The sequence below is a fragment of the Triticum urartu genome, chromosome 6A (assembly GCF_056163025.1).
Source record: "Triticum urartu cultivar PI428250 chromosome 6A, HENAU_Tu73, whole genome shotgun sequence".
In the NCBI taxonomy this organism is placed as follows: domain Eukaryota; kingdom Viridiplantae; phylum Streptophyta; class Magnoliopsida; order Poales; family Poaceae; genus Triticum; species Triticum urartu.
In genome coordinates, this window is record NC_141878.1 from 581,966,126 (window position 1) to 581,981,939 (window position 15,814).

At 42.5% G+C, this 15,814-nt stretch overlaps 2 protein-coding genes and 1 long non-coding RNA gene across 6 annotated transcripts; 2 read left to right on the forward strand and 1 right to left on the reverse strand.

Annotated features, from left to right (window-relative positions):
* Window positions 1–820: 820 nt before the first annotated feature.
* On the reverse strand, window positions 821–14,727 carry LOC125515362 (uncharacterized). 4 transcript variants are annotated; one of them, XR_015609012.1, is made up of 5 exons: window positions 14,386–14,727; window positions 13,537–13,630; window positions 6,377–9,649; window positions 5,852–6,143; window positions 821–1,417 (listed from the first exon to the last, which is right to left on the reverse strand). It is a non-coding gene; the product is annotated as an uncharacterized LOC125515362 (long non-coding RNA). The 4 variants fall into 4 exon arrangements; XR_007286972.2 differs by lacking the exon at window positions 6,377–9,649; XR_015609011.1 differs by having other exon boundaries at window positions 5,852–9,649.
* LOC125515361 (putative LRR receptor-like serine/threonine-protein kinase At3g47570) lies at window positions 2,246–5,510 on the forward strand. The gene is made up of 2 exons (XM_087528994.1): window positions 2,246–4,845; window positions 4,930–5,510. Exons 1-2 carry the CDS (start codon window positions 2,901–2,903, stop codon window positions 5,358–5,360), a joined length of 2,376 nt encoding a protein of 791 aa, XP_087385120.1. The 5' UTR covers window positions 2,246–2,900; the 3' UTR covers window positions 5,361–5,510.
* LOC125515359 (uncharacterized) lies at window positions 9,404–13,511 on the forward strand. Its single transcript, XM_048680821.2, has 3 exons — window positions 9,404–9,504; window positions 9,832–12,582; window positions 12,667–13,511. The coding sequence occupies exons 2-3, from the start codon at window positions 9,840–9,842 to the stop codon at window positions 13,110–13,112; spliced, it is 3,189 nt and encodes a 1,062-aa protein (XP_048536778.1). The 5' UTR covers window positions 9,404–9,504; window positions 9,832–9,839; the 3' UTR covers window positions 13,113–13,511.
* Window positions 14,728–15,814: the final 1,087 nt, after the last annotated feature.

Genomic DNA, 15,814 nt, shown 5'->3' on the forward strand with positions numbered 1-15,814 from the left:
GGTATGCCTAAGAACTTTCGGTACATCACCAACGGGACTCCGGTAGAGCCTGGCTATGGTACGAACATTATATTGGCATTCTTTGAGGAGCATTGCAAGATCGAAAGCCGTCAAGTTCATGCTCAGCTCCAACAAGATCTTGTTGAGCATCACCGACAACGTCTTAGTGAGTCCTAATTGTTCTATCACATGCTATTTGCTACATTTGAACCATTCAACGTGTTTAAACTTGAATATTTGGTTTGTCGGTTTGTAAACTATATTTATGATTTGCTTGAACATTCAAATTTATGTTTAGTTTCTATATGTGTGATAATATGTAGTTGCAATATATACTAAAATCGCAAAGTTCAGAAGAAACAAAAATTTACTCCGTTATATATAGGGGATCGGCTAGGTCCGGCCAAAACTTAGTGGCATAAATATACTCCGGATACTCCACTATTTTTAGGGGATCGGTTAGAAATGCCGTAATGTAGTGCATCCCCTTGCTGCACTATACTGACGTAGCTTAGTGTGCTTCCCTAGCTGAGTATTGTTTCTCGTTTTTGTTACAGTGAACTGTTGTAGGTTTAGCAGAGTGGACTTTTGATATTTGTTTTATACAGAGAACTACAAAAGTTTGAAGATTGAACATCTATTTTCTATGAGTATTTTTTATGCAATGACTGATGTAGTGTAATGCCAGGCTACCAGCATGAGTTTAGTGTATTTCTCGGAATAAACAGTGCGTCCTTTATGTCTATATATATAATAAACACCTCTTTTCTCTCTATTTCACCACCTTTTACGAATAAAGCAAATCAGACACATATGCATAGAACTCGGTTTACTCAAACGAAATATAAATACGAATTTACAGCTTGGCGAAGATTCTCAACAAACTGATAGTCTTCGTTTGAGAAAACAAGACGCTGTAACTAGTTGTCCAACTGAAGAGAAGTTGGTTCTTCTCCACTACACATTTCTTTTTCTTTTTTTCTGCTAGGGTCCGCCACACATTTCGTCCTTATAATCTCACAGCCTGTTTCTGCTTTGCTGTGTATCCATCCAAATCTAGCGCAGAAACAGCTGCTTCATCCCAAGAGCAATAATAAAAAGCAGCTACAGCAGCGGCTGCTCTCCCCCTGCTGCTTGCCGCGCTCGACGCCAAAGAACTCCCGAGGAGTCGGCAACTGGTAGTGCCTTCTTTACCCGGCAAGCGCCGTGCCACACTCGATACAAAGAAACCACACCACCAGGATATAAAAGAAGGTAGGTGATTCATATCTCGTCAACTTGCGCTTTTGCATTTGTGTAGGAAAGAGGTCTTTTACAACCTTGTATTTGTACATACCTGTATTTTGGATACTGTAGCGTATGCCCGTTGCCAAAGACACATGTGCTGCCATCGACCATCAATCCGGAGCCGACAGATCTAGTAAACAGGAAAATAAATTACCAAGGATACACAAGTGTAATATATAGTTCAAACAAGAGAAAGAAGTTAGAACTCATGTTAGGTATTTTTAAAAGAAATAGAACCCGTTGAAGTACAAGGCTGAACTATCAAAAACAAACAAATATTTTAGATCCCATGGAACTGACACAGAAAAATGAATTGTAATTCAAGAGGTTTTCGGAGAGAGGAAACCTGCACAAATACACAACATTTATGCTTGAGGTAACACAAAAGCACAACTCCAAGGGATTTTAGTTGATACCAACAACTCTAAGGACAAGTTGTAACAAAAAACACATCATTTCTCTGATTAGTCACTTAATGCGAAATATGGCGTGCAGGTTGCAAGTCTCAGTGACTAGAGGGGGCGCTCGGCTTGAGTCAAGGCTCTGCTCAGCTGCTTTTCAGTTTTTCTCAACAAAATCTGATAGAATTCTTTCTTTTTGTTACTACTTAATCCTAAACTTGACGGTATGTGTAATTTCCTCATTTAAAAAAAAATAACCAGAAAGGTAGAGAAAAACAATGGATTTGAAAATGTATTAAACAGTAGCAGAAGAGGGAGATTAGCCATAAAATTTATCAGAATATGTTCACTAGTTTTGAGTGTAGCATATGGAATTATTCAAAGCTTGCAATATTTCTCTAATTCCCAGTGCCTTCAATGTTCCGTGTTCTTCCGTTGCTTCTCTTGCCATATGTTCTCCAGTTGGCATCAGTGAGAGCATTCGACAATAGGACTGATGGGGATTCCTTGCTGGCATTGAAGGCGAGCCTAAGCAACCAGCATGGTCTCCTAGCTGCATGGAACACAAGAGTGGCTACTGTTCGTGGCCAGGCATCGGTTGCAGCCATAAGCACAAGCACAGGGTCACAGTGCTTAACCTCTCTTCGGAAGGTCTTGGTGGCACCATCGCACCTTCCATTGGAAACCTCTCCTTCTTGAGGACTCTAGACCTTAGCAAGAACAATTTGCAAGGTGAAATACCTTCCGCAATTGGTCGTCTGTCTCGCCTACGACATCTTATTTTATCCAACAACTCCCTTCATGGTGATGTAAACACTGGATTGAAGAATTGCACCAGCCTTGAAACAATAGAAATTGATTCAAACCGTTTGACTGGAGAAATCCCTGCTTGGCTCGGAGACTTGTCAAGCCTCAAGGTCATAGACCTGAACAAAAATAACTTTTGGAATCATCCCGTCATCACTTACCAATCTCTCAGAAGTGCAAGAAATATATTTTTTCAAAAACCAACTCGAGGGTGCCATCCCTGAGGGCCTTGGCAGGCTTGGTAGCCTTGCCTACATAGACCTGGGAGAAAATCGCCTCTCAGGCACCATCCCAACAGCTCTCTTGAACCTTTCCTCTTTGATATCCTTGGGCGTGGGAGCAAATGATTTGGGCGGTAAACTACCCTCAGACTTTGGGGATCACCACCCAAATCTCAAGGAACTAATGATCAACTTCAACCACTTTACTAGGAACCTTCCAGCTTCTCTTGTCAATTTAACTAAGATATTTCGTCTAGAAGCTTTCTACAACAAATTCACCGGAAAATTGCCTCCAGAGATTGGAATGATCTGCCCAGACTCCCTCAATCTTGGGAAAAACCAGTTCATGGCGACTACTGTACAGGACTGGGAGTTTATGACGTTGTTGACAAACTGCACCCGCCTCCGTATATTAAACCTACAATATAACATGCTAGGTGGCGTGCTGCCTAGCACAATTGCCAACCTATCAACACAACTCCAAGTGCTATATGTTGGACTCAATGAGATTTCTGGAAAGATACCATTTGGCATAGGCAATCTTGTTGGGCTAAATCAATTGCAGCTATCTGGTAACCAATTTACTGGTGCCTTGCCTGACACCATGGGAAGGCTAAATTCACTACAATATCTGGTGTTCAACCATAACCTACTGACAGGGTTCATGCCATCCTCCCTTGGGAACTTGACACAGCTACTAATTATGTGCACAGATGGCAACATGTTTGAGGGGCCACTTCCACCAAGCCTCGGGAGACTATCAGAGATAACTTTAGCAACATTTTCAAACAACAAGTTCACAGGTCCATTGCCTAAACAAATCTTCAACCTATCGTCTCTGTCAGACATCCTGGATTTGTCAAGCAATTATTTTGTTGGTCCTCTTCCACCTGAAGTAAGCGGCTTGACAAATCTTGCACGCCTACACTTATCACAAAACAACTTGTCAGGGCCCCCACCTGATGCACTCAGCAATTGCCAAAGTTTGACAGAACTCGGATTGGACGACAACTCCTTCGTTAGTAGCATTCCCTCATCTATCAGCCAAATGCGAGGCCTGTTGCTACTAAATCTTACAAAGAACACACTTTCAGGTGTGATTCCTCAAGATTTAGGTCTAATGGGTGGCCTTGAAGTATTATACCTAGCACACAACAACTTGTCTGGTCATATACCAGAAAGTTTGGAAAACATGGCATCATTGTACCAGTTAGACCTGTCCTTCAACCATCTTAATGGCAAAGTTCCATCACGTGGAGTGTTCAGTAATGCATCTGAGTTTTCGTTTGATGGGAATTTGCGGCTTTGTGGTGGTATATCAGAGTTACATTTGCCCCCATGCCAACCAGAATCCGTGGGACATGGCTTGAGCAAACGTCATTTGACTATCACTCTAGTTACCTCAATTGCTGGCATGATTCTGGCTTTGAGTGTGATACTTGTTTACTTCACAATGAGAAAAAAACCAAAAGCACGATCTACAACCACAGGAGGATTCCAGTTGATGGATGACAATTATCCCAGAGTTACTTATGCTGAATTGGTCCAAGGAACAAGTGGCTTTGCAGTAGACAATTTGCTTGGCAGAGGAAGGTATGGATCTGTGTATAAGTGTTGTCTGCTGCTAAAAAATATGATGACCACAGTAGCTGTAAAGGTTTTTGATCTTCAACAGTGTGGCTCTTCCAAAAGCTTTCTAGCTGAGTGTGAGGCACTCAGTAAGATCCGCCATCGCAACTTGATTAGTGTCATAACTTGTTGTTCAAGCTCTGACTTGAATCAAAACGACTTCAAAGGCATTGTGTTCGAGTTCATGCCTAATGGGAGCCTAGATAGGTGGTTACACATGGATGTACATGTATCACATCAACTCCAAGGCTTGACATTGATCCAGAGATTAAATATTGCAGTTGATATTGCTGATGCACTAGATTATTTGCACAACAACTGTGAACCACCAATAATTCACTGTGACTTGAAGCCAAGCAACATTCTTCTCAACGAGGATATAATTGCTCATATTGGGGACTTTGGCCTTGCAAAGATTCTTCCTGAACCAGCAGTTGAGCAGCTGATCAATTCAAAGAGCTCAGTTGGAATAAGGGGAACAATTGGATATGTCGCTCCAGGTAGCTAAACTTTTCTCTAAAATAACATACTGCACAACATTAATTTTGTATGCAAAATCACTAATTCTTATCTATGCAATGTAGAATATGGCGAAGGTGGTCAAGTTTCTTCATGTGGAGATGTGTACAGCTTCGGAACTGTCCTCCTCGAGTTGTTTACAGGCATGGCGCCTACTCATGACATGTTTAAAGACGGGTTGACCCTGCAGAAACATGCCCAGAATGCTTTTCCAGGGATGCTAATGCAGATTGCTGATCCAGTCCTATTGTCCACTGAAGAAGCCAATGCTAATAGTTTGCAGGATGGCAGCAACACAATGGAACACGCCATATTCTCTGTCATGAAGGTTGCGCTATCATGCAGCAAGCAAGCACCGACAGAGAGAATGTGCATCAAAGATGCTGCTGCAGCAATTCACAAGATAAGGGATGGCTATGTTAAAGGAAGACAAAATGAGGAAGTTGTTAGAGCTAATGCAAGGCATTTTGCTGCAGAATCAACGCCAGCACCCTAAAGTGAAGCCACACACTCACGCTCAATAATTGGCTTTGTAGTGCTTATATTTGCACTTCCCGTGTGATTTTGATATGTTAGTTTCTAGCCGGCCATGTTCTCTTAGCTTGTCGATCTGTCCTTTGCAGCCTGTCTGGCCATGCAACAGTTATTATGGTTTGTATGTGGGGATGTCTACATTGTGAACTAGTAATCTCATTTGTATCGGCTACTGTTTGTCTTGTCTTTGCTAAATACTGATATTAGTGAATTATCTTTCATCTAAAATAAAGTTATAACTGCATGACATATACACCAATAGTATGCTCAATAACAACAAGACCGGACAAATATATACTTTGTTCCCAGGAGTTTAGTGGTCATTATATGATGGAAGGTTTGTATAAACGATGGGCAGATACAAGCTGAATATGTATATAATCTCTTATTTACGTTCTACTAGAAGAAAAAGAAGGAACTCTTTTAGATGGAGAAAGGATATCCGGTACTCACCATACTCAGGGGTTCAACATAGCGGCATGTCGCAGCCAATGTTTTCAGTTCCTTCTAACTGTCTTTATAAATCCATACATGTTTTCTCCTGCTTTTGGGAAGGGAACATAGAGTCAGTGTTCAGAAGACATCGAGGAAATAACAACGCGGTTCAGAAAAAAGGAAGTGAACATCACTGAATAATGATACTGCTACTGAGACATCAAGTAATATGATATGTACGCATCTTATAAATGTAGTTCGCCTTTTGCCGCTCCAAACTTTTGACCAGGTTCTTCTTCCTCCTCCATCTCTAAAACATATGACAATCCAAGTCAAACATCAATACCATAAACCAACAAAGTCATGATGCTTATTTTGGCTCTGCTATACTACTGCCAAGACTTCAACTCCTACTGGTCCATTTCGCCATTATTCATGGCAAGAGCCAACTTCATTCATCTCCAGATTCTTTCCAAGAATATCCCACAGCAAAAATACTATTATTTCTGTGTTTTCCAACAGGAGGATTTGATAGGCGCTCACATTCAGATAGACACTGCTCGATTCAGTCAGTCCCGCTAAGCATTCCCTGGATGAATCCCTGAAACCATGGATTATTTTGCACGGATATTTGCACAGATCGAAGTATTCTAGCCTCTACAGAGTTACTGCCTCTAGATTGGGAGGATTCGACTGGAGGATTTTAGCAGATAAAAGAGGGATGGGCAAGATAAGCACCAGCACCGAATACATACAAACTAGACGATCCAATCCCAACGTAACCGAATGTCCAATCAAGGGTGGAGAGATTAATCTGTTTGTCAATTCAGATCGCCGTAACTCTTCAGTGTGAAGAGAGGCTACATATCAGGACAACTAGTGAAAATGATAAACTCATTTCAAAGCCAGCATGACACCACAGCCTAATCAGCTGGCACTCTTAACCTTTTTTTCTTCTTCTAGAAATTTCTGAATTTGATTTAGACTTTTACCCAGTCAAGGCGGGTGTCTATACTTGCTGTCATTGTCTGGTACACTAATGAGGCGACGAATAGCTAGAGAAGACAATAGGGCATCATTTTCTAAAACACTAGTCAATCCGTAATAATTGTAAAATTCCAAAAACAAGTAACAGAAAACAAGATAGCACTTCCAGACTTCTAGACTGCACAGGTATTATCCCGTATTCCCGCAAAAAAACTGGGTATTATCCCGTAGATATTATCGAGCATAAAAATGCTTGGCCTTCCTGACTCCTCTCATTTTATGTACCGAAGGCTGGTACATCAGTGGCGACATATGAAACCAATGGAGGGAGGAGCCTTGACGATATTTTTTTCGCAACGCAGGCATGCATACAAGCTAGACGGCACAATCCGATGAAACTAAAATCCCGATCAAGACAAAATAGATTAATCTGTTCGCTAATTCAGATTGCGGCAATTCTTTGGTGCGGAGAGAGGCTGTATTTCAGGAGAACCAGTGAATAATGATGACCTCATTTCAAAGTTAGCATGACAACACAGTCCAATCAGATGGCACGCTTCAGTTTAACTTCTTTTTTTTCTAGAAATATTCTGAATTAATTTCATTTGATCTTTTACCCAGTCTATACTTGCTGTCATTCTCGATACATTAAGGAGAAAACAACTAGATAGAGAAGAAAACGGTGGCATCGTTTTCTAAAAGACTATTTGGTCCGAATTGTAAAATGCCAAAAGCAAGGAAAGAGAAAACAAGATACTAGCACTTCCTGACTTATATACAGAAAGGGTATTATCCCGTAGATATTATGGAGCGTACAAAATGCTTGGCCTTCCTGACTCCTCTCGTTCATAGTGCATACAAGATAATTACTGAAGGTAGGAGCTACATACCAGGCAACAGCGCAGGCAGGAATACGGGCTTCTCCTCAGAAATCAGAAGCAGCAAATCAAAAGGTGCGTCATACATACCTTGCTTCACATTTCTCTAGACAGGACTCTGCATTCAATTATCTCTTTGCGATGGGGCTGGATGGAGGGGATGATGGAGCTGGAGCAGCTAACTAGCTGTTGTATCTTGTCATTTTGCCATTTTCATTCATTTTCTTGGCCTACTGCGTCAGATGTAGTTATTACCTTGAAGTCTGGGCACATTTGGTACTCTGTCAGAGTCTTGACAGGTTTTATCGATTCATAGGATGCTTGTCGAAAGCGTTTCAGTGGGTTTTTCCTGGCATAAGTGGAGGCTTCTGATATTGTTTTTTCTGTGTTCTGCATGTATGGTATTGTTTCCATTAACAGAAATAAATGGAAACGGGTGAGTCCCAGTTTGAAAGAAAAAAAATAGCATTTCTCTTGTTCAGGTATTTGAAAATGAAGTTCTTGTAAGACCAAATTTGTCCAAGATATGAATATGTAGAGCACCACGGTTTGTGTTCTCTTGAACCGGATGTATAATGAACTAGAAAATCATCTGAGGTTTAAACGTGCAAAACCGAAAATATTCCCTGATGAAACTGCAAAACTAAAAATATTCCCTGTCAAAATGTGAGGTAGTACCAGGTTCTTTTTTCCTTTAGCATTGGGCTAGCACTATTTTCCCATTTGGCAATGAGTTCTCGAAAAGGGTAAAAAAATCTTTTTAGAAGGAAACGAATAAATTATAACAAGCAATTTTCACAGTAGGCTAATAATTCTTGCAGAACCCGCTTGTGTAATTTTTGCAGTGCAGTTGCTTTTTCCCTGAACCGGATTTGTCCCCTCTCCATTTATCACAGGAAATATTCAGTTCATACAGACCGGACAGACGGAAACAGAGAGCGAGTTCATCATGCACTAATAGGAACCCACTGCTGGGTGGCCCCACTCAAAACACCAGCTACGGGGTAAAAACCCATTAATGTTGACGACTGCAAATTCAGATAGATGCAAGCAACAACCAGATTACAGGACCACCATCAGCTACTAGCCATCAACTAGGACGCCGCAGCAGCATCAGCTACTAGCCAGACGGAGATCAACAGTGCCAGTTGCCGGTCCAGCCCCCATTTGGGTGTGTGCCAACTCCCAGGCATTCCGCAGGCGCAGCAGCAGCGAGTAAACACGAACTAGACGACCCAATCCAAGAAACCACATGTCCAATCCAGGAAAGATTAATCTGTTCGTCAATTCAGATTGCCGTAATTCTGAAGTGTGAAGAAAGGCTGCTTTTCAGGAGAACCAGTGGAATCTCATTTCGAAGCCAGCGTGACAACACAGCCCAATTGGCTGGCACTCTTAAGTTTTTCTTCTAGAAATATTCCGAATTTGATTTAGTATCTTATATCCAGTCAAGGCTGGCGTCTATACTTGCTGCCATTCTTGATACATTATTGAGGCAACAACTAGCTAGAGAAGACAACAGGGCATCGCTTTCTAAAACATTAATTTGTCTAATCAGTCCATAATAATTGTAAAATGCCAAAAGCAAGGAAAGATAAACAAGATAGCACTTGCAGGCTTCTAGACAGCTAGGGTATTATAACCCGTAGATATTATCGAGCATACAAATAATTGGTTTTCCTGACTCGGCTCCTTTCATTTATAGTGCATACAAGATAAGTACTGAAGGTAGGAGCTGCATACCAGGCAGCGGCGGAGGCAGGAAAACGGTCTTCTCCTCAGAACCTAGAAGCAGCAAATCAAAAGGTGCGTGATTCATACCTTGCTTCTCATATTCTCTAGGCGAAATTCAATGTGTCCACTTTTTGGAAGGGTTGTTGAACCTTGTATTTGCGGACACCATTTTTTTGGATCTTAGAGGGCTCACAATCACCAAAATTGAATTGAGGTTCTGAAAAGATGAAGTCAGAAAAAATAACAGAAGATGGTAAAGAGAACAGAACAATGGAGTTGAACATATATTAAATGATACCAGTAGAGGATAGCCATAATAAATAAAATGATCAGGATATCATTGGTTTTGAGTGTAGCATATGGAATACTTTAAGCTTACATTTTTCCTCTGATTCCCAGCGCCTTCAATGTTTCCTGTTCTTCTGTTGCTTCTGTTGTCATGTGTACTCCAAGCAGCATCAGGGAGAGCATTCAGCAATAGGACTGATGTGGATTCCTTGCTGGCATTCAAGGCAAGCCTAAGAAATCAGAATGGTGTCCTAGCTGCATGGAACACAACGACTGGCTACTGCCAGTGGCCAGGCGTCGGTTGCAGCCATAAGCACAAGCACAGGGTCACAGTGCTTAACCTCTCTTCAGAGGGCCTTGGTGGCACGATTGCACCCTCCATTGGAAACCTCTCCTTCTTGAAAATTCTAGACCTCAGCCAGAACAATTTGCAAGGTGAAATTCCTTCAGAAATCGGTCGTCTGTCTTCCCTACAACAACTTTATTTGTACAACAACTCACTTCATGGTGATGTAAATGCTGGATTGAAGAATTGCACCATCCTTGAAGTAATCAGCATTTTCTCAAACCGTTTGACTGGAGAAATCCCTGCTTGGCTCGGAGACTTGCCAAGTCTCGAGTTCATAGACCTGAGCAATAACAACTTCACTGGAGTCATCCCGCCATCACTTACCAATCTCTCAGCAGTGCAAGCAATCCTTTTACCCACAAACCAACTCGAGGGTGCCATCCCTGAGGGCCTTGGCAGGCTCGGTAACCTTGCCTACATAGACCTGGGAGAAAATCGCCTCTCAGGCACCATCCCTACAGCTCTCTTGAACCTTTCCTATCTAATAGACTTGGGCTTAGTGGAAAATGATTTGGGCGGTAAACTACCCTCAGACTTCGGCAATCACCTACCAAATCTTGCATACCTACAACTCAGAGGTAACCATTTTACAGGGAACCTTCCAGCTTCTCTTGTCAACTCAACAAAGATATATGCAATAGAAGCCTCGTTCAACAAATTCACCGGAAGATTGCCTCCAGAGATTGGAATGCTCTGCCCAGTCCACCTCAGTCTTGGGAAAAATCAGTTCATGGCGACTACTGTGCAGGACTGGGAGTTTATGACATTGTTGACAAACTGCACACGCCTCAGTTTCTTGAACCTCCAATTCAACATGCTAGGTGGCGAGCTGCCAAGCTCAGTTGCCAACCTATCAGCACAACTCCAATCACTATATGTTGGAGTCAATGAGATTTCGGGAAAGATACCACTTGGCATAGGCAATCTTGTTGGGCTAAATAATTTGCAACTATCGGGTAACCTGTTTACTGGTGCCTTGCCTGAAACCATAGGGAGGTTAAATTCACTACAATTCCTGGAGTTGGAAGATAACCTACTGACAGGGTTCCTGCCATCCTCCCTTGGGAACTTGACACAACTACTAAAGTTGTACATAGATAAAAACACGTTTGAGGGGCCTCTTCCAGCAAGCCTTGGGAGCCTACAAGAGGTAACTGTGGCAACTTTTTCAAACAATAAGTTCACAGGTCCATTGCCAAAAGTGATTTTTAACCTATCGTCCCTGTCAGACGTCCTGGATTTGTCGAGCAATTACTTTATTGGTCCTCTTCCACCTGAAGTTGGCGGCTTGACAAACCTTGCACGCCTATTCTTATCACAGAACAACTTGTCAGGGCCCCTACCTAATGCACTCAGCAATTGCCAGAGCTTGACAGAACTCAAGCTGAATGATAACTCATTTGATAGTAGCATTCCCTCATCCATCAGTAAAATGCGAGGTCTGATGTTGCTAAATCTTACAAAGAACACACTTTCAGGTGTGATTCCTCGAGATTTAGGGTTAATGGATGGCCTTCAGGAGTTATACCTTGCACACAACAACTTGTCTGGTCATATCCCAGAAAGCTTGGAAAATGTGGCACCATTGTACCAGTTAGACCTGTCCTTCAACCATCTGGGTGGTGAAGTTCCATCACGGGGAGTGTTCAGTAATGCATCTGGGTTTTCGTTTATGGGGAATTTGGGGCTTTGTGGTGGTATATCAGAGTTACATTTGCCCCCATGCCAGCCGGAATCCGTGGGACATGGCTTGAGCAAACGCCATTTGACTATCACCTTAGTTACCGCAACTGCTGGCATCATCCTGGGTTTGAGTTTGATGCTTGTTTTCTTCACAATGAGAAAAAAATCAAAAGCTCAGTCTACAACCACAGGAGGATTCCAATTGATGGATGACAGTTATCCCAGAGTTACTTATGCTGAATTGGTCCAAGGAACAAGTGGTTTTGCAATAGATAATTTGATTGGCAGAGGAAGGTACGGATCGGTGTATAAATGTTGCTTGCTGCTCAAAAATATGATGACCATAGTAGCTGTAAAGGTTTTTGATCTTCAACAGTCTGGCTCTTCCAAAAGCTTTCTAGCTGAGTGTGAGGCACTTAGTAAGATCCGCCATCGGAATTTGATTAGTCTCGTGACTTGTTGTTCAAGCTCTGACTCGAACCAAAATGACTTCAAAGCCATTGTGATTGAGTTCATGCCTAATGGGAGCCTAGATAGGTGGTTACATATGGATGTACATGCCTCAGACCAACTCCAAGGCTTGACATTGATGCAGAGACTAACTATTGCAGTTGATATTGCTGATGCACTAGATTATTTGCACAACAACTGTGAACCACCGATAATTCACTGTGACTTGAAGCCAAGCAACATTCTTCTCAACGAGGATTTAGTTGCTAACATTGGGGACTTCGGCATCGCAAAGATTCTTCCTGAACCAGCAGTTGAGGAGCTGATCAATTCAAAGAGCTCAGTTGGAATAAGGGGAACAATTGGATACGTCGCTCCAGGTAGCTAAACATTTCTCTAAAATTACATACTGCACAACATTAATTTTGTATGCAAAATCATTAATTCTTATCTATGCAATGTAGAATATGGCGAAGGTGGTCAAGTTTCTTCATGTGGAGATGTGTACAGCTTCGGAACTGTCCTCCTCGAGTTGTTTACAGGCATGGCGCCTACTCATGACATGTTTAAAGATGGGTTGACCCTGCAGAAACATGCCGAGAATGCATTTCCAGGGATGCTAATGCAGATTGCTGATCCAGTCATGTTGTCCACTGAAGAAGCCAGTGCTAATAGTTTGCAGGATGGAAGCAACACAATGGAACATGGCAGCAATGCCATATTCTCTGTCATGAAGGTTGCACTATCATGCAGCAAGCATGCACCGACAGAGAGAATGTGCATCAGAGATGCTGCTGCTGCGATTCACAGGATAAGGAATGGCTATGTTAAAGTAAGACAAAATGAGGGGGTTGTTACAGCTACATATACCGCAAGGCATTTTACTGAAACATCCAGGGCAGCCCCTTGAACTGGCATCACACACTCACTCTTAATTAATGGCTTTGTAGTAGTTATATATTGCACTCCTATGGTTTTGATATGTTAGTTTCTGGCTGGCGATGTTCTCTTAGCTTGTTGATCTGCCGTTTGCAGCCTGTCTGTCACTCTGCCTTCAACAGTTAATATGGTTTGTATATTGGGATGCCTAAATACAGATATTAGTGAATTCCCTTCCGTGTAAAAGACAGGTATAACTGCATGATATATGCACTAATAACACGACTGGACAAATCTGTATTTTGTTCCCAGGAGTTTAAGTGGTCTTTATATGATGGTAGATTTGTATAAATAAAGGGCAGATACACGATAAATATGGTATCATGATTCTGTTCTATAGAAGAGAAAATAAAAAGGAAACTCTTTTAGATGGAGAAAGGATATCCGGTACTCACCATACTCCAGGCGGTCATTACAGTGCCATATCACAGGCAATACTTGTCTTCGGTGTCTTCTATCCGCTGTCATTTAAAAATGCAACTATTGCCCCTGCTTTTTCGGAAGGGAAGACAGAAGTGGTGTTAAGTAGGCAGTGAGGAAATAACAACGCGATTGAAAAAAGGAAGTGAACATTACTGAATACAATAATAATAATAATAATAATAATAATAACTGCTACTGAGACAACAAGTATATGCTATGTACGCATCCTATAAAATGTAGTTCCCCTTTTGCCCTCTAAATTTTTGACCCTATTTTTCTTCCTCCTCCGGCTCTAAAAAAAATATGATGATCAAAATCAAACACCATGTCCAGAAACCAACAAAACACCCTTATTGAAACATACACCAACAAAGCCATGATGTTTATCTTGGCTCTGCTATACTGGGAAGACTTCAACTCCTACTACCTACTAGTCTCCCATTCAAGATACTGACAGAGTGAAAATCAATATGTAAGGTGTCTCCTATTTTACCATTCTTCATGGCAAGATCCAATTTCATTCATTCTTAGTATCATTCCCTTTTCCCACAACAAAATACTAGTATTTGTGCGTGTTCAAACAGGAAGATTTGGTAGGCGCTCACATTCAAGATTCAACTAGAGGCTGCTCGATTCAGGCAGCCAAATTTCACGTATACCCTGGATTAATCTCAGAAACCATGAATTATTTCATAGGGATTTGCACAAATCAAAGTATTCTAGCCTCTACAGAGTTACTGTATATGGATTTCGAGGAATCAACTGGCGGATTTTAGCAGATAAAAGAGGGATGGACAAGAATCCCGCGCATACTTACGAACCAGATTAAGTGCGCAGACGAACTGGCGACCGCAGGCTAAATACCCCCGGCCGGCGGGTGCGGCCGTTGCTGGAGGGGAAGGGGGAGGCGAGGGGTGTGCGCTTGTGGTTGGACTGGGGATAAAAGGTCGCAGAAAGCGAGCAGACGCCATGGTGGGCGGTAGATTGGTAGGGTCCACGAAGGCCAGCCGCAGAGAAGCAGGGGCGTGAAGGGTGGTTCCCGTCGAGTTCACCGGCGGCGGCTTAGGTGCGGCGGGGGACTACCATTGATTTTTTTATTTTTTTTGAGACGAAGGGACTACCATTGATATGTTCAGACGGAGTGGAAACAAAATACTCGCGCAGCTATTGGGCTTGTTGGGCTCGCACAAATCAGTCCTTAGGCTCAGGGACGTGGCCTTTCGGGCCGGGCTTGGGTTCTGTTCTGCGGCCCAAAAGAATATCCGGGGCGGATTGGGCCGGGCTTCTATTTTTGCAACTTTTCGGGCGGGCTTACATGTACGCGCACCGGAAAAAACAACATGCAGGCCACGCTTTCAGGCTTTGCGATTGTAGTTTGTGTTGGGCTTCGTGGTTGGGCTTGGGCTTGAGAAAATAAACCTTTTGGACGTTGGGCCAGGCTCAGGCTTGTAGTTTGTGTTGGGCTTCTTCAGGCCAGGCCCGACATATGAGGTTTATGGGAAAGGCGGCTTCGAAAGTACAGTTAAGGTCAGTTCAAGTCTTTCTCAAGGTGTTGTTTTGGTGATGGTGGCGTGGACCATTCAGTTGAGTATTCTCCAATCCCGACTCCATCTGGGTAGCGTATCCCCTCTTCAGATGGCGAGTCAAGTGACTGTAGGAGCCCATTTATGTTGCACATTGATGCACCAGGTGGTGTGTTCTAGGTGTTGTGGCGGTTGTCGTCTTGAACGACACTACTGGTTTGTAGGGAAAGAAGGCAAGACGAAGATCCAGGGACACAAAAAGCGATTCGAGGACGGCGGATCCTGCAATCCTACCTTGCGATGTCCACAGCATGTGGCATGTTCAGGATTTGAGAAGCATCAGTCGTTCCACATCGAATTTGGCTTCGCCGATGCTGGGCCTCTTCTTTGGCTCAGAAAGCCCCCATGAATGATGGTGCTTCATCTTATCCGACCATGGTGATCAGCCATGATGACTTTCTTCTCAGAGATTTTTATGCAAACTACTCTACTTCTGTGTGACAAGTTTTTTTTGTTTTATTTTAGTGCATCAGCATGCATGACCATGATTGAACCGATTACACAACTATTACTAGCTATTGTAGATGCCACAGGAAAGCACAAACGTTCATGACACGGAACGTCTTTGCCAATGCTAAAAACATTTTCTAAATTAAGTTGAAGTTGTGTACGGTGGAAACATCAACCACTCATTCGCTTATAGATTCGTGCACCAATGCTTCCTCCC

Coding starts and splice junctions, on each gene's coding strand:
- LOC125515361 (XM_087528994.1), top strand. CDS start 2,901: ATGATCAACTTCAACCACTTTACTAGGAACCTTCCAGCTTCTCTTGTC. Junction 4,846..4,929: donor AATTGGATATGTCGCTCCAG/GTAGCTAAACTT, acceptor TATGCAATGTAG/AATATGGCGAAGGTGGTCAA.
- LOC125515359 (XM_048680821.2), top strand. CDS start 9,840: ATGTTTCCTGTTCTTCTGTTGCTTCTGTTGTCATGTGTACTCCAAGCA. Junction 12,583..12,666: donor AATTGGATACGTCGCTCCAG/GTAGCTAAACAT, acceptor TATGCAATGTAG/AATATGGCGAAGGTGGTCAA.